The sequence below is a fragment of the Ylistrum balloti genome, unplaced genomic scaffold (genome assembly GCF_031769215.1).
Source record: "Ylistrum balloti isolate Yb309-2 unplaced genomic scaffold, AGI_CSIRO_Ybal_v1 Utg369850, whole genome shotgun sequence".
NCBI lineage: Eukaryota > Metazoa > Mollusca > Bivalvia > Pectinida > Pectinidae > Ylistrum > Ylistrum balloti.
This window is the reverse complement of record NW_026782003.1, coordinates 2,752,753-2,772,272: the sequence shown is the minus strand read 5'-3', so window position 1 is coordinate 2,772,272 and position 19,520 is coordinate 2,752,753. Positions and strand designations below refer to the sequence as shown.

At 34.6% G+C, this 19,520-nt stretch overlaps 1 protein-coding gene across 1 annotated transcript in view; it reads right to left on the bottom strand.

Moving 5' to 3' along the window:
* The window catches only part of LOC132545522 (teneurin-m-like), an 84,628-nt gene that overhangs the window by 16,354 nt on the left and 48,754 nt on the right, over positions 1–19,520 (bottom strand). The window contains exons 10-20 of the mRNA XM_060209204.1: positions 17,005–17,199; positions 14,925–15,140; positions 9,669–9,854; positions 8,281–8,427; positions 7,595–7,802; positions 5,394–5,513; positions 3,007–3,286; positions 2,646–2,913; positions 955–1,095; positions 448–700; positions 26–261 (exon numbers count right to left, since the gene is read on the bottom strand). Coding sequence (XP_060065187.1) covers positions 26–261; positions 448–700; positions 955–1,095; positions 2,646–2,913; positions 3,007–3,286; positions 5,394–5,513; positions 7,595–7,802; positions 8,281–8,427; positions 9,669–9,854; positions 14,925–15,140; positions 17,005–17,199 — 2,250 coding nt within the window. The remainder of the gene's footprint in view (positions 1–25; positions 262–447; positions 701–954; positions 1,096–2,645; positions 2,914–3,006; positions 3,287–5,393; positions 5,514–7,594; positions 7,803–8,280; positions 8,428–9,668; positions 9,855–14,924; positions 15,141–17,004; positions 17,200–19,520) is intronic.

The following is a 19,520-nucleotide window of genomic DNA, read 5'->3' as shown; positions in this document are numbered from 1 at the left end:
AGACAACCTTTTGAGATCTACATACCTTTAGGATGTATAAGTCTGGCATTGATTGCACGTTTGCCATCTCCACACCTGTCTATTGCCCCAGGGATACATTCCTCTCCATTGCCAGCAATGATCACATAGTTACTGTCGAGGATACGAACAGGTCCCATGGTAGCCACTTTGATAACCCGGTGATTCATGTAGTCAGACACATACAAATGACCATCCACTGGGCTGACCGTCATGTATGGCTTGTATGATGTTGAGATGGTACTTTATGTAAAGAAACAAAATAAATTCACAAGGCTGTTCATGATTTTCAAAAACATTTCTTATACATCAGAAGTTTTGGTCTGAACTAATGTGAGAAACCAACAACAATCTGGCTTAATATCAGCTATCAGCATAAATTGAATACAATTAGCAGTAAGCAAGAAGTCACAATTCTTTAAAACTGACCTGGTTTTGAGGATACTGGCGATGTCATATCGACTCGGGCTGACCTTCCTGATGTAGTTAAGGTCCCATACATACAGACTTCCATCCCGTCCACTGGCTAAGGATACAGGGGCTAGCAGGCGGTTGTCACGGGCGCGTCCGTTACAAGAATCACATTCAAGTTTACGCCGGTGACCATTACCAAGGATGTTGACCAATTTCTTGGGCTTTTCTTTGAGGTAGATATTTGTACCATCTCCTTTATGAAGAATTCCTGAAACAAGGGAGATAATCCTTTTGAATGTGTAATATAAAGGGTTTTTCCAATAACATTGAGTTTTTATCATTAGAAATTTATCTGACAATATATATATATATAAAATAATAATTTCATTCATGTATACTGCTATGAAATAGATTTCCCATAATATATAAGCCCATCCACAACTTTGAATCATTAAGTTGGCCCATTTTTTTGTAGGATATATAAATTAACGGATTTATGAAGAATTTGATGTGTTGGTTTACCTTCCTGGAAGTTGTAGGTGTGATGGATATCAATGTTCCAACCGCCGATCTGTGATGAAGCCAGGTCGTATCCACTCATTGTTGTACTGCGAACCTCCCAGTACACAAAACTACAGCCACTGTACTGATATCCTACTTGAACTGTGGAACAAAATTAAAACATTAATGTACCTATCTATAAAAGCCATGTTCATAAGTAGACTCATGACCTCATAGATTCATATCACATTACATCTTCATAAAAATTTATTGTCTGTTAATGCTACATTTTCCAAAATAATCCCTTTATGTAGTAGGAAATTCAAAAAGTACATGAATTCAGCATTTTTTTATCCCCCTGTCTTGGGACGAGATCTTCCGAGTTTATTGAGGTAAAGTATAACTGTCTTACATTTCATCGTCTAGAAAACATATTCGTGATTAAATTTCGATTACATGTCATATTCGAACAGACATATTGTTTATAGAGGTTTATTTGTGGTGTATCTATCAATTTGGGGCCAACATGATGCAAATTTAATAAATAAGGGAAATTGGAAGTAACATTTTGACAAATTACTTTGGCTGTTAGGCAAACTTCTGACATCTTTGAAGTCCAATAAAGCCAAAAGAACCATTTTTTTTATCTAATAAACAAAAACAATTTGATATTTGGCAGACTGGGATACCTAGGGCAATATCAATTACTTTTATTACTTTGCTGGTATATATTTAAGACAAGCTGCCAGCTGCCAAAAAGAATGGAATGTAATTAACATGGCTCATAAATTGTCTACATTCTTTTTTTTTTTTTTTAAATCTCAATTGATTATTTTACATAATGTTCACATTTTTCCAATACACACTCTCATCTCGGAGAAATCTCTCCAAATTGTTATAGTTCTGAAAATCATTGTCGTGCAACACCATACACTTGTCTTAACATGGCAGATAAGACAATATCATTTACCAAGTTGTCTTTCTGTGACCAGATGTTGTGAATGCAGATATGTGATGTACATTTCCTGTCACTGGTTGCCAGGGGCTCCCTACAGAGTTTTTTTTATATTACACAAATTATCCCTGTTTTGAATTATCAGTAAGTGAAAGTTCAGTAGAATAGAACTATCTATTAAAGAGGTATTCATTCTCTGCTAGAATGAGTATCAAACATTATCTCTAATGTTTTAGAATTATAGATGTATAGACAAATTATCACTATAATTCAATAGATCAGCCCTGTGTCTAGATCCTAGCTTCTCCATTCTCTTGGGGCCTGCTGATGTTATTAACGTCTTGTTGGGAAAACATTTTCAGGTTTCTGTGCATTGTTTTTTCCTTTTTTCAGCAAAATAAGGACAATAAAATCTTGCAGTGGAAGCGTCTGTATTCCTGGGACTACAGTATTTTTCGTGTTTGTTGCCATCATACAAATATTTCATTCATTAATCGAATTGTTTTTCCAGCAATTTCTATAATACTGATTTAATACAACCTTACGTATAGGTTTGTGTTGATATTGTTGACCTTCATGTAGAAAGTACCTGATTGTATCAGAAATGTATGCTATATATTGTTGGACAGCAATTATGTTAAACTTTACCGATATACATTTGTATCAATAGCCTGTACCCATTGTCCTGTCTCATTATTTTTATTCAATCCCCCTAAATTGGGAAAAACATTAATTTGTATTTGTAAACAAATCTCACCTCTGGCTGGAACAATTCCATAGACGTCCTGTCGGAAAGCATTCTTCCTGTCCCAAGAAAAAGTATACTTCAGTCCAGGGTCAGCCTCGAATGTCTTTTCCATGTCGATTCCCTGAACAGATACCTTGAGGTGGACAAGGGCTAAATTGGGGGGAATCACACTGGGTGTCATCTGGATGAGTATGACAGACATATATCCAGGGGTGTCGCTGCTGTGGTACACTAAGTGCACATTGGTTGATGGTATAACCAGGCTCTCTTGCACCACCTGTAGGTAGTAATTGAGTTAGTATCAGCACATCAAACATTAACAGCTCAAGTGACTTGTAAATATTTAATAAAACACATCCAAATCACTCACCTGTGATTCCGGAATGATGGTACTTTTCTCTGGGCAGGCCCCGAGCTGTGTATGTTGCCAGGTGGACAAAACGACAGGCTGGAGGTTGTAGTAATCGTGCATGACACCGCAGACTACCGGCTCCGGTGGAACATTCGTTTCCATCTGCTGGACCATGATGACGGTGTTCAGTGTGAGGATCTGGTTCCAGGGCACCAGGACACTTGTACTGTGGGACTGGAATGGTTGACGGGTGAACTCCAAGGTCACTGACCCACCACCATTCACTAGGATATCAAATCTACAACAGACAATGTTAACTTAAATGTCAAGTCTCAAACTTCATCAAAATATGAACGATTTAATTTCTTGTCCAGAAATTTACTTGTTGTTACAATGAAATTATCTCCAGAAGCAATTTATCATTATAACTCAAAAGTTCCAAAACAAAATAAAACAAATAATATCTCTTTTGTTGGGAAGAAAATCCTCACCTATGCAATGTTCATTTTATTTTGTATAGGAAATCCTTCATAAATAAAACATGTTTACTATGAGGTACGGATATGCATCAGAATATTACCGGTATGGAGTATTTGTGGGAGATTATTTTATTAAATACGGTATGTAATTGACCCGGAATAACAATTTTTTTATATTTTGTGATAACCAAAAACTACACAGCAGTCTTGCAAAGAATATCGACGTTGAATCTTAATCAGGTAATTCAATTCTACGATATCAGCAGCAGCATCAGTGAAATGCACTCTTTAACCACCAGCAAGATTGTACAATCTCTACAGCCCATGGCATCAATCTCTTTCTCACTAACAACAATCAAATTTCATGTAATTGACGTTCATTCTGCCAATCTAAAAATCATATTTTTTCCCCCAGTGTCAGCAATATCTTATCACTATGATCAATTTTAAAGAAAAGATCAGGTACAGAATTGACTTTTCTATCAGAATTTTAACTTCTCAATTTATTGGTGAATTTATAGCAGTAACCAAGCTCAAGAGACTTCCTATGCATACCTTTTTTCTTTCTGACTGATTGACTTTTGTAAAATGTCGTCAAAATAAGACCTATTCCAATGTCTCTTGAGAATTTTCCCAATGTTGCTACAATGTTTCATTCATTTGAAAATGTTCCCAATGTTGCTACAATGTTTCATTAATTTGAAAATGTTCCCAATGTTGCTACAATGTTTCATTCATTTGAAAATGTTCCCAATGTTGCTACAATGTTTCATTCATTTGAAAATGTTCCCAAATTTGCTACAATGTTTCATTCATTTGAAAATGTTCCCAAATTTGCTGCGATGTTTCATTCATTTGAAAATGTTCCCAATGTTGCTACAATGTTTCATTCATTTGAAAATGTTCCCAATGTTGCTACAATGTTTCATTCATTTGAGAATGTTCCCAAATTTGCTACAATGTTTCATTCATTTGAAAATGTTCCCAAATTTGCTGCGATGTTTCATTCATTTGAAAATGTTCCCAATGTTGCTACAATGTTTCATTCATTTGAAAATGTTCCCAAATTTGCTGTGATGTTTCATTCATTTGAGAATGTTCCCAATGTTGCTGCAATGTTTCATTCATTTGAAAATGTTCCCAAATTTGCTGCGATGTTTCATTCATTTGAGAATGTTCCCAATGTTGCTGCAATGTTTCATTCATTTGAAAATGTTCCCAAATTTGCTGCGATGTTTTATTCATTTGAGAATGTTCCCGATTTTGCTGCGATGTTTCATTCATTTGAAAATGTTCCCAAATTTGCTGCGATGTTTCATTCATTTGAGAATGTTCCCGATTTTGCTACAATGTTTCATTCATTTGAGAATGTTCCCGATTTTGCTGCGATGTTTCATTCATTTGAAAATGTTCCCGATTTTGCTACAATGTTTCATTCATTTGAAAATGCTGCAATGTTTCTTTGATTCAAGAAATTCCTGATTTTTCTGTGATGGTCTAGGATACATTGTCTTTTGCTGCTATTGCCATTGGCACCTAGACTGTGTTGTTATGGTAACAAACTTCCAACAACGAAAAACCACTGATTTGAGACTCACTTGGACCATTTCGGAGGACCAAGTGAGCATTTTAGTGATACTTTTGCTGATGGACCAAGTAATGACACTGTTGTTGATGGACAAAGTGGTCCTTTAAATAATCCTGTTGTTGATAGCTTTTGATAACAACTCAGTAGTACCCTGTTATTTGCTATTGTCCTAATTGTTGCCATAATCAACATCAGTAGTTACTTATAGCTTACCAAAGCCATCTGATGTTAGTACATTAAATATAACATTTCATTATTTGCTATTGACATATGATCAAGACAGCAATCACAGCACAATGATTTTCCATAAACAAGTAATGACATGTTTCCCTACTTACTGTCCACGTCTGCGTGTCAGAGTGTACCCATAGAGAGGTTGCCGTGCCACATGAACTCGTACACCAATGAGAGGTGTCCAGTCTTTAGTCATCACTCGGCCACGAATCAAGGAAACTTGGCTGGAAAAAGCAGTTTTAGTGAAGCTTATTTTAGGTCTAATGAACAAAAACATACAGTAACTTGGCTCAAAGAACAAATCAACAAATGGATTGTGTAGTTTTTCTTTGTCTTAATCAAGTATTTTAAACAGTGTAATTGGATTTAACTTTTTTTATTTCTACAAATCTCATGTTGAAACTAATTATCATTCAGATCAGTTGTTCAGAAAGTAATCATGCAATGTCCATTCCAATCTGTGTAAGATATTGCTGCTGATTTTTAAAATCATTCTTTTAATGCATATTTTTAATCAGTTGAAACCAACAAATTTTTAAAATGTCCCTTTCAGATATTTCAAATAATTCTGATTGCAGAAATAAAAAAAAATTGTCCCTTTCAATTTATCATTACAAAGTCTTAATTTGTCTCTTTCCATGTATTCCAAATGACCAAGACTGTAAACATTTGAAAATAAACCAGGAAAATTCAATGTGATATGATACAGATGAGACAATGATTATCAGTGTAGCTGTAAATGTCCCAGGGGTGACTGGCATGATGGGATTGATAAATGAAGTACACAGAAACAGGAGGAGATAATCAACCAGTGTCTTATCGTGTTACTCTCAGTAATGGTATCAGAGGGATGATGAAGAGCAAAATTTCGCACACAATTTCAGGAAATATGATGAAACTTGCACAGTAAATTCTGCCATTTATTTCTTTATTATGATGATATTTTATAACTGTTATGCCAAATAAACCTCATCAAACTTGACTAATGTCTGTAATTTAAGTTTGAACAAAATATGTGGTATTCAATGAACAAAAATCAACATTTTACATGTTGCTTTATTAAGTACAAATATGATGTTTCACACTCAGTCTGAATTCATTGAATGTTTGGCATGCATTAATCAATGAATTGCCTCTTTGAAGCTTCTACATGACCCTGATGGTGTTGCTAGAGCGATAAGTATGACTACAAAAAAGCTGGAGTTTCATCATCATAATGCTTTGACTATCCAATAGAAAGCTATTAATGAAACACACTTATGACACAGTGAGGTTATTAAAACTTGAGTACCCGATAGATAAGGTTTTGTTTTACTAACATCGCAAAAACATTGCTGCTGTTTATCTCTCCAAATACTCAACAGCTAGCACGTTCAGATATCCTGTCATCACTCTGTGTCATTTTCCATTTCTCTTTATCAATAACTTGGAAAATGGGATTGATTTGGGGGCAACTCGTGTTATAGGCTCTGATCACTTTTATCTTCTGAGATTGGAGGCAAAACAATGGATTTTTTGATAACGTACTTTCATTCTTTTATAACATTTAGCAGTATCTGATGAAAAAAATGTTGTGTTCTGAGGTTTTAGAATTGCCATCCATTACAAAGCTTGCTCCCTACTTACCATGTTGTTTGAGTTAATCAATACCTATAATATTTTCACACCTGCTCCAGCCTGATTTCCCTACACCTGACACGTTTGGTTTACAGAGGAAACATCATGGAATTACCTACTTAAGTCCAGTCTAAGTGTTCTTATACTGAAGCCAGGGTTTAAAACTTTTCATTACAAGGACGTGTATATACAACATTTACTTATAGTTTTTATCAATAAGTACATTATGGAAGACATTTACATCAAAATCTTCAAGATTTTACTATATTTAAACAGACACAGATCTATTGTCAGAAAACACAAGTTATTTACATATCCAATGACTGTACTTTGTACTGATTTCATCCAATAATATTTCAGCAGTGTAATATTAAATTTAACGCATTCAAACAGAAACCAAATAAAAGAGAGAATTACACAACAACAATGTGGATTATCTGGATGAAAGACAACCTCTATTTCCACTGTTTGTAATGTAACTTTTTAGACCTTGCTTTTTAGTACCTAACAAAGTGGGACTTGCAAATTTATAATTATAGTTTGACTCACAATGTGTTATTTGTAACAAGCATTAAAGTTTGTCTCACAGTTGTTACTGGTAACAAACTTTGAAGTCTGCCTCACAAAAGTAACTTGTAACAAATCATTGTAAAAACCTTCACATTAATGAGCAGCTGTATAACAATACCTTTCACTAAGACCATTCCTGGATGTGTCGATCTGGACACTGTTTTCTTCAATGAGGAACCTCATTTTTTCATAAAAGGAGGCAGTAGAACTAGGAGGCTGTTTGCGGAGGAGGATATCTAGAGGATCGGGTGCCATTTGGCAGTAGTTACTATCCTCACATGCAGAGTCTAAACAACAATCTGGATCCAAGCAGTCAGACAGGCCATCTACAACAAAATAAAGGTGGGAAGATGACCTTGAATATATATCATACACTACTACAAGTATGACCTTGAATGTGTGATGTATAACTGCATGTATGACTTTACCAGTCTGTTGTATCAATACATGAATGACCTTGACTGTACATGAATGACCTTGACCGTACATGAATGACCTTGACTGTACATGAATGACTTTGACTGTATCATGACATGTCTTTGTAAAAATACTAATGATACAACTGTGATATGTATATGCTGTTTTGCTGTGTCGCATATTGTTGACTGTCCTACACATCATCACTTGTTGTTTGTGGTACAAGTTGTAGATTATTGTGAGACATCTTCCTTACTGACATTGACAATTGCTGGATGACTATGACTCTGACATAAACTGGACTCTTACAATTTGTGACCTTGTTGGTTATTTGTACATTGTTATATGACCTTGATTCTTATACTGTGACCTTGATGTATGACCTACCTCTGTCATTGTCATCACCATCCTGACAAACCATCTCCATGGTGATAGCACAGGCCTCTCCTTTCCATCCATGATGACAGCTACACATCCAGCCATGGGAGAAAAGGCGACAGTCGCCATGGTTACTGCAGGAGTTAGGGCAGCCATCTGCAGACAAAAACAGGTTTGCATGTGTTCTAAGGAAGCAACCAGGTTTAATTCAATAAAACAAAACGGAGGAATGGGGACTGTGCAGTTGGAAGCTGACAAAAGCACACACATATAGGTGCAGGGTATATATCAAGCCATCGAGGACAAAATTGTGGTACAATATAAATAGATTTGCACAAGTTTTTCAAATTGTATTTAATTTCAGAAAGAAACTGAATGAAGTCAAAAACAAACATGAATCAGTTCATGACATATGTAAGGGTAATAAGAGGGAAATTTTGTGAACTTGTGCAAGTCTATGATGAAACATTTGTTGTTGCGACATTCCAGTGCATGTACAGCTACTGTTGAGGGGATGTCCTGGTTCTGATGGCAAATGAGATAAGTTTTACACCATTCAGGTGTAAAATGAAGCAAGTTTCTTACCAATAGGAATCAAAATTTGGGGAGCTGATCATTTACAATCTTAGTAATCAACTATATACATAAATATATATTGACAAATGCTGGCAGAAATTGTATATTCTCTTCAGATGCCTTCTAGCAGATCAGCTTGTTAAGAAAGCCCAAGAGCCAATATATTGCCATTAAAAGCACTAGAATGAGAAGCGTTCACACTGATAACAATTTTCTACTGAACACGAAACTCTCTTATGATAACTAACAATGACACATTATTTAAAATGTGATTACCAGAAAATGTGACATGTTTCTATTTTTGTTACAGTAGAATTGTCCTAAAAACATTACAGAAGTACAGGTGACTCTGGAAGGCTGAGAGACACTGCAGGCTTAAAGTACAGTCTATATAATATGTTACTCAACACACAGCATATTTCTGAATATGATCCTTTTTACAACAGTGAAAACTGGAAATGCTTAATTTGTATAAATATCTTATCTCGATACAAATTATTCCTGGTTATGGAACAGTATAAATAGCAATTCTCTAACAATATTCTTCACATCTTGTCGAAACTGAAAACTTGAAAGGGAAACGATGCTAGATTTCATCAGCAATAATTGATTCTTAGATGTTAATCTGGCAAATGTTTCAAATCGTATAAATTGTGCAGTTATAGAAACAACTGATTGCTTTTAAGTCATATGCTGACTAAAGTGAAAAAAGGTTTAGACTATCATATAACCCCTTATAAATACATGAAATTGTTGACCCAAAGACCGATTAATTAAGAGTCATGCTGATAGAATGATTTCCGATACAAGTGCAGCAGTACCTAGTGTGCAGTGATCTCCGTTCCATCCTTTCCGACAGATGCATGTTCCATTGTCACAGATACCGCGCAGTCCGTCACAGCGAGCATCACAACTAAGCTGGTCGCAGAGGGCTCCGCCCCAACCCTCGTCGCATAGACATTTCTGGTTCATACAGTGTCCATGGTAACACTCCAGGCGACATATTTCTGATGATTTTAAAAGTTTCTTGTCAACAATTTTGAAGGGAAATAAAACTTTTGCTTTTTAGAGAATCAGTAGCTGATTACCTTTGGTACATAATTTAAATTCCCCAACAAAATGTTGATCGGATTTTTTATCAGAATTTTATGAAAGCTTTTAAAATTTTGAAACAATTTCAAAACTAACAACTATCTTAGGTATAATTGGAACCAAGAATTGTCTATACTGAGTACACGTTAAAGTTACATCGAAACTAATCAAACCTATTTCGTTTAAATATAAACAATTTCCAACATTTAAAACTTAAACAGCTTGACTAAACTATGATAACTTTCAATGAACCATGAAAATCATAAAATAACAACCATGATTGATAAAATTACTACTGAGATAAAGTCTTAAAGGTTCTATAGATAGACCATTATACACAACATTTCAAGAATATTCATTTGCATTCTTAATCATATATGTTGAAATTGAGTTAAAAGTTCAAGCAAAGACTGCACATCAAAAAGATTTGTAAGAAAAAAAAAATCTCAGTATGTATTACATATTACAGATATAGCCACGTACTGAAACAAACGGACACAAGACCAATACATGATATTGGAAAAAAACACTTCTCTGACTAGAAAAATTGAAAATTTATAAAAATGTTTATAAAACTAATGTAAAAATAAGTAAAAAAAAACATTAGCATTGGATCAAGCAATCTATATAATTTCCACAAAATCTAAATCTGTGTCAAAGTTTTAAAACTACATATCTACATGATTTGAAAAAAAAAACTAATCTAAAATGTAGCTTCCAATCAAAAATCAAACTGCTTGTCTAGCTATTAACAAAATTCTAACTGAATGAATGATTGAAAGATTTTCATATTCAGTTTAAAAGTATATCAATCTTCATACCAAAATCCTATTTAAAAAGTCCTCATTAAAAATTACATTCCTTTATTTCAAAACTTATGTTTAAGAAATGTTTTTAAAACTTGGTAATTATTTTTTAAAAGAATACAAGATTCTATACATACAGCTGAATGATGATTTCTAGAACACGATATCATTTTCTGATCTACAAAAGCATGCCTACATGCAGTAGTTAATGCTGTATACCTGATCTACTCATTTGTATACCATCTCGGATTAGGCCTGTAAAAAGGGCATAAATAAGATTTAGTTAAACAACAGGCAGACATGTTACAGTGGGACTGAACCAAGGACAGCACCTGCTGGCTGAGACCTAGAAATACCGCACCTTGGTACCTTTGATTTAATTTGAAGGAAAACAAAATCAATCCATCCTTGACAAAGAACCAATTTCTTTGTCAGACATTGCGACATTACAGGGACAAAAACTGTAGCGGCAGTATGCAGTATAATACAAAACATCAGCACACACAAAGCATTTCCTCGACCTAACCAGCATGTTTATATAACCCTACTGTCAATACTGGCGACAACTTTAAATCTATTGGCAGGTTTGGATACAATATAGCATTAAACTAAATCCCACCTGAACTAGTACTAATAAGTCTTCATTTATATAACAGAAGAAGGAAAAACAGCTTTGATTCCACAATACGAGAAAAGAAAGATACATGACTGAAAAAACAATACAAACAATATGTGTATGTTCCACTATATCATTTCACAGATTCCATGTTTAGAAAATAGATGAAATTTCAAAAACTGTAATGATAGGTTTCTCATCATAGACAACCAAATGGCAGGACAATCTGATCTGTCTAAATTAGAGAAAGGATTTTTGAAACCTTGGCTGTTGATAACATATCATGTCTCAAACCAATGAATGTGGAATATCAGACACCTTGTGCTATTGTTTAGATACAATCAAGATAACAGAGGAAAAGCAATGCCCAGAAAATGTGGAACCTTGTACTTTAAAACAAACAATAAATCAACAGGCAAAATGTTAGGGGAGAGTAGTAGTAGAAACAGCAACAGTAACCAAAGGTGATGGTTGTAATATAGTAAAGGGTTACAGCAAAGTAACCAAGGGTAATGGTTCTATATAGTAAAGGGTTACAGCAAAGTAACCAAGGGTAATGGTTCTATAAAGTAGAGGGTTACAGCAAAGTAACCAAGGGTAATGGTTCTATAAAGTAGAGGGTTACAGCAAAGTAACCAAGGGAAATGGTTCCATATAGTAGAGGGTTACAGCAAAGTAACCAAGGGTAATGGTTCTATAAAGTAGGGGGTTACAGCAAAGTAACCAAGGGTAATGGTTCTATAAAGTAGAGGGTTACAGCAAAGTAACCAAGGGTAATGGTTCTATAAAGTAGGGGGTTACAGCAAAGTCACCAAGGGTAATGGTTCTATAAAGTAGAGGGTTACAGCAAAGTAACCAAGGGTAATGGTTCTATAAAGTAGAGGGTTACAGCAAAGTAACCAAGGGAAATGGTTCTATATAGTAAAGGGTTACAGCAAAGTAACCAAGGGTAATGGTTCTATATAGTAGAGGGTTACAGCAAAGTAACCAAGGGAAATGGTTCTATATAGTAGAGGGTTACAGCAAAGTAACCAAGGGTAATGGTTCTATAAAGTAGGGGGTTACAGCAAAGTAACCAAGGGTAATGGTTCTATATAGTAAAGGGTTACAGCAAAGTAACCAAGGGTAATGGTTCTATTAAGTAGAGGGTTACAGCAAAGTAACCAAGGTTAATGGTTCTATAAAGTAGAGGGTTACAGCAAAGTAACCAAGGGTAATAGTTCTATATAGGAAAGGGTTACAGCAAAGTAACCAAGGGTAATGGTTCTATAAAGTAGAGGGTTACAGCAAATTATTCAAGGGTAATGGTTCCATAAAGTAGAGGGTTACAACAAAGTAACCAAGGGTAATCATTTCAAATATAGTACAGGGTTATAGAAACAGTAACCAAGGGTAATGGGTCTATATAGTAGAGGGTTACAGCAACAGTAACCAAGGGTAATGATCCAGTATAGTGGATAGCAACAGTAACCAAGGGTAATGGTCCAACATTTTAGAGAATTACAGCTACAGTAACCATGACTGATGGTCCAATATAGTAGAGTATTTCAACAGTAAACATGGCTGATGGTCCAATATAGTATAGAGTGTAGCAAGATCAACCATTATAAGTTCTTCTTGAAGACTATAGCAGCAATAACTGAGAGCTCTGATGTAGGCAAAGCTGTGGTTCCTGAAATAGTCTGAGGCAATGTCCTAACTGTGTTTGGTGTGAGGTGAATTATTCTGGTTGGAGAACTGCATGCAGGCAAATTCCTGATAATAACTCTTAATTGATAAATCTGATGATTTTTTTTTACATCATTCTATATCTGACCATATTGTAATATGAGAAAAGAATTACAGATTGGTATAAATCACTTCTGTCTATATGTATATTAATCTTTTTTATTTATCTCTTTTCTTTGATTTTCTTGGAAAAAAAATTTAAGTTGTACTCCTATAACATCATATCTATCAATGTTTCCTACAAAATACCTAAGAAACGCATCTTGGGTAACATGGCTCTCAACAAATAGTATCTCTTTCCATAAATTCATGATGGATGCACTTTTGACAAAGTGTTAAAAATACATATTGAATTTCATGTTCAAAAAATGTTTTTTCAAAAATCTTTAAAAAAAGATAAAAAAACATGATTAAAAAAGATAAAAAAAATAGGGATGAGTATTCAAGAAAAGGGCTATTGTAATACTATCGAAAATAAAAAAAAAAAAGTTGTTTTCTAACATGAGAGGAAAATTCCCTGCTTACGTTTATAACCATATGCTCTTGGTATGATTTAGGTTTAGTATTGACAAAAATTACATTACATCTCTCCTACAAGATACTATTGGTATCCTTTTTAAACCAATGGCTATAGAAAAGAGAGAACATTCAGGCAAATTCAACACAACAAATAACATTTGTCCTCAACTCCCAACAGTAAATTCTATTAACACACAATAAAAAGGGGGATTCAAATTTCTGTTGGAGAAACATTTCCATTTCATTTGTCAATATTCAAATGCATGCAAGTGATCTAAAGACTATGTAATGAAGCATGCCTGAGCTGATGTGCAAAAGGCACACTTGTTAAGGGCAGATTTCTGCATGACCACAAAATATGCAACACACAAACTTTTCAAAATGCTAACATGCCTGCAGTGATAGTCTCAAGCACAACATGGTGTAGCATGCCAAAATTCTTTTGAAAGTCAACAAATGAAAAAAAAAAGTCACAAAATGACAAGTTTAACTCATAGAAGCACTTGTATTGCTCATTTCCGAAGTCTGGTCACTTGGTCTTTAATCATTTAGTTTGATTGACGTTTCTGCTTGTTTTTGTCTTCACAACACCAGTAGTGCAAGAATATACGTGTATCTAAACTTGTAAGCAATCCTTATCATATTTGATAGTGGATTATTTTTCAAAGAAATCCCGATTTGAAGATATGGAGTTTTGAATCACACACAGTTGGTGTACATTGTGGGTCCCTGTTTTATTACATACATTGGTTGATGTTAGTGATCAGGAGGTACAACTCTAATGAACTTCACAAATGTTTTGCTTTTATCAATGCACAAATGATCATTATTTAAAACTGAAATCGAAGATGAAAATAATTAAGACACAAAATGATTTGGTTATGATGGAAATGATACTAAGATTGATCAATTGCAATGAAAAAAAAGAAGGGCAATGAAAAGTTATCAATTTTGTCAAAAGAAATAAGTGAAAAAGACAGATTTGTTGAGACTTTACCTTTTGTTAAAATTCAGAATTACTGATATCTATTAAGAGATACATGGTTTGAAAGTTGTGCTGCATATGATAACTAAGTTAGATGAAATTTTTTTTAGTATCTTCAGTTTAGTATATTAGACATGTGTTAGTCACGCAGATAATTAGTCATAAACGGTGGTTAGTCTACCCACTATGATAAACTTCTCATTCCAGGGAGCATTTAGTATTTGTAACTAAAAGGGAGGGTTGATTATTTCAAACTCAACAAACTGGATTTTTTTTTGTTCTTAAAAACCAAAATGCAATAACCTATATTTAAAATTCCAAATTACTGTACCTGTCTCACAATCCGGCCCTGCGAAGAACCTTTCACAAAGGCATGTGTCAGACTCAAGGTCATATGTGCCGTGACCCGAACAGTCACGGGCACAGACTTGGCTGATGTTTAGTTTATCAGGAAGGCTACAGTCTGAACCCTTATACCCTTTGTGGCAAACACAGTTCCCAAGATGGCAGACCCCATAACCAGAGCAGTTAGGGACAAGACAGTCAACTGTGTAACAAGTAAGAGTTTGGGCATAAAAAAAGAAACAAATGTGCAAATAAAGAAATATTCACACTATCTGTATAATCCACACTCAATGCAGAAATAGTTCGACCTCAAAGATTTCTGAGCTCTATGCAAGACCTTGCATTACTAAGAAATTGACCTGCTTCATTGAACAAGTACAGATTGGTCAAAGTTTTTTAAAATTTAGAATTGATAACGTCTGCATTGAATGTGGAGCCAGAAGCTATTTTACAAATGAAATTAGTACAAGCACATGAAAGAATTATATGAACTACACATAAGATTAAAAGCTTGAGAGGCAATGAAGAATAAAGCAGCATGATATATACACATTTGAACAAGAATGAAAACAATCAGACCTACAATACAATATCTAGTAAAGTCAAAAGTCTAGGAAATAAAGAGTAAAAGACAAATAAGGGAGATAATAAGACAATACAAGGGAGATAATCAGACAAGACATGAGGAAATGAAATAACAGACAAATACACAGACATCACAGTCAAGGATAAACAAGTTTGGAAATTTACAACAATTCATCGAGAGGCAACAATGAATATTTCGGATGATGACACATGTAAAGTATTTGTGTGATTTGACAATAAAAACATTCGGGAAATAGCATTGTTTGGATTTTTGTGATTTGACAATATCTCATTCAGATGGTACAACTATTAGATGTGGTGCATTGTGGGTATATGTATAGATTTGGTTTACAGACATGGATCACCACACCATCAAAACATCGCACACAAGTCTGCAGTGAATGGTGTCAAAATAATGTGACCTCCAGAGGTCAAGGATAGGTTTAAAAAATCAAACAGGTTTATATATATGTATGTATGTAGTACAGCTGACAGTCTAATTGCTTCAGTTTGGTTTTTTTCAAATTATCCAAAATAAGCGAGACTATATCATTACTGAGATTATTTTAGAATAAATCATCCCAGATCGAAATCAGATTCTATTTCACATTTGAAAGTCAATTAAATTTTCAATTGACAATCAAATCAGAGAATAGAAATGAACGCAGATGTACAAGTTATAAAGCAATTACACTAAGTAATAGACTAAACAAATACTTGTAAATCTAGTCACTGTCACCATTTGTTAATTAAAGGCTTTTTAGAGATTGAACCAAGTCTATAAGCAAAATTCTACCTGAAAAGGAAGACCTGGTTCATGACAGGGCAATATATTATAATTTGGAAAAAAAAAATAGTGGACTATATTTTGTGGCGGATGTGGCTGGCATTTGGGTGTGAAATATTACCTATGTCTGACCCTATGTAGTAGTCTGCAACAAGTCATATTGAAGCATCGTCAATCAATCAAAAGTATCACTAAGGTTTTCATCAGCATGTACACAGGATGTAACGGATATTATGACACAATACGCCATCATTTCACTTCTATATACGGTACCGCACTACATGTAGTCACAGCGAGCAGATCTGACATGTTCTAAATTATCAACATTTATCATGGCTTTTTATCACTGGTGTAAAAGCAAAGTCATCAAAAACAGGATATTAAAATGATGATTATACGATACAATTACAACAATAAATGTTACAAAGTAATAGTGGTGTGTACGCATTTTATAACAGAAAATAAGACAGTTATTGGTCTCCATGGAGATATAAATACACATCAATATATAGTTACAGTGTATATAGTGTTGACAACCTGGAATTAAGGATTATATGTATAAATATCACTGGCCACTCGCAAAAGCTCTGCAGATGGCTTATATATTCTACGACATATACCATACAAGATTGTAGATTAGGAGAAACCAATTTTACACCACACAGAAAACTATAGCTTACAAACGTTCACTTACCTAGACCACAGTGAGGCCCCTTATACCCAGGCAAACACACGCACTGTCCATTGACACATTTTCCATTTCCATTGCAGTTTGGGACTTCGCATTCATGGATGGGAATTTCACATTCTGGCCCCTTCCATCCCTCATGACAGCGACAGGTTCCACGTATGTACAGACCATTACCATTACAAAGGACAGGACACTTGGCTGTAAAATACAACAAATATACAGATTATGTTGGAATTCTTTTAGAATTTGAATGGAGCCAGTTTTGACAGGTTTCTGAAACAAGACCCTAATAAATTAAAGATGATGACTGCATAATAGCAGTTTTTTGTACATTGATATATCGAAGTAAGTAAAAACTTGAGAAGTAGATAAGATTTCCAGCAGACAATAGAGATAATTAAATACTGTCTGTGAGCAAAGTCATATATCTCTAATAATATTCTACCATCTATATTGATATAAGTCAGATGAAAGTTGACATCACATTATTTTGAATATCACTCTATGGATCTCATCTACAGACTACAAATCACTCCACTAATTCACCATGAAGCACAGTCATCTGATGATATACATACACATTTCATTATTCTAGGTTTCAATATTTTCTGCAATACTAAAGCAATATAATATTGATAGCATTCTGTGATACAGCCTAAAGAACAACAGCATTGTGCATCCCCTGATTGGAGACACGAAATGCCTCTAAGTATGTCATCCCTAAAAACCACCCTAAAACATTCATTTATTTCTGAATTAACCCTATAATTATGTGGTTACAGCCCCTACACTGGTTTCAAAGACAATTATTTCTTGTCTCAAACCCTTCTATCAATACCAAAAACTTCGGCTTTCAACTTTGATCAAACTATGATCATTCACTGATGTCAGAGAATCAGTTCGGAATTAAACTTTACGAGCAGGCCTATGAACAGGAAATTCCGGAATTGTCTTTCTGTAGACGTTTTATGAATCTCAGACAACAGGAACCGACTTCTCCGGATCATGAACAAAAACATTTTTCAATAGCCCTTTGTGGAAATGAGATATTTTTTCTCCTAAAAAAAAAATCTTGCAGAAACACATGGAATGTGCTTTCCTATGTAATTAACAGTAATGAACAGCTGATTTTACAAGAAAGTTTCTTTGTTTCAAAGGTTTCATCCTGTCCCCTCCTTCCATCTGGAGAAATGTGTTATAAAGAGGCTGTTAGGGCTGTAACTCCCTGAGGGCAGACCCAGGAGGAGACCTTTATTTGAGTAATGGTCACAGAATCAAGAGGGACACTCAACTCCAAGTACACCACTCATAGTCACGGAGACAGCGAAATGTTCATGTTTAACGCCATCAACCTGACAACCTGTCAACTTATATTTTTCTAATTTAAAACACATTTTTTTTAAAATCTTGAACTTGTAATCAAACATCACTCTTGGATTAAAATTTTAACAATATGTGAAAAATGATAATGATGTTATAAAATGATGAATTTATCTTCTTTACATTCTTGGTAAAGCAGACAAAACAGTGATGAAAAAGACACAGATGATTGAAACTTGGCTAATTAAGTTTACATGATTAACATATGAATCCTGCCACCTGTGAGTGAAAGGATTATCCTAAGGATAAAAGAATTATTTAACAGAGTCTAGGGATATGTACATCAGCAAGGGAAATCAATTTCTGTCAGCTGGATCAACAAGATAAAAAAATAAAGACAATTTACATTACAAGAATTTTGTTTTTAACGCCAAGCAATATCATTATTTTTGTTAAAGATTCCTGAGCCTGACAAGTGAAAGAGAGCTTTTACTCCGAACATAAATGGTTGTATAAAGCTATGTTATTTGACTCCCTCAGTTTATGATTCTATATTCTATCTGAAAAATTTGGTTAAAATGTAGAATCATTAATCTGAAAATACTAAACTGAAAATAACCATTAGAGATACAAATTTAAATGACTATAATTTAAAGAGTTCATGCATGACACATCCTGAATTGTATGGAATCCATCTGGAGACTCCATAATAGCCAATCAACTGTGGGATAGAGGGTGATTGAAAAGGTCAATATCATGACACCCCATGTGCACCGTCAAATTAAAAAAAAAAAAATACTAATACCGAGTTAGAGGACGTAAGATCACCAGCAGGAAATCAGCACTGCCTTTGTTCTTTCTGCACATCCAGAATTTTTTGTGTTGATGAGACCTTAATTGGACCTTGTGATGTACTCAGCAAGACTTTATAAAGCTGTTAACATCATCGATTGAAACTAAAGGTCCTTTTGGTATATCCTCACAAGGCCATGACCCAAAAAAGCGAGCCCCTTCAGGTTCCAAAAACACATTACAGGGTCTCACAAACACACTACAAGGTCTCACAAACACACAACATGGTCTCACAAACATACTACAGGGTCTCACAAACATACTACAGGGTCTCACAAACACACAACATGGTCTAACAATCATACTACAGGGTCTCACAAACATACTACATGGTCTCACAAACACAC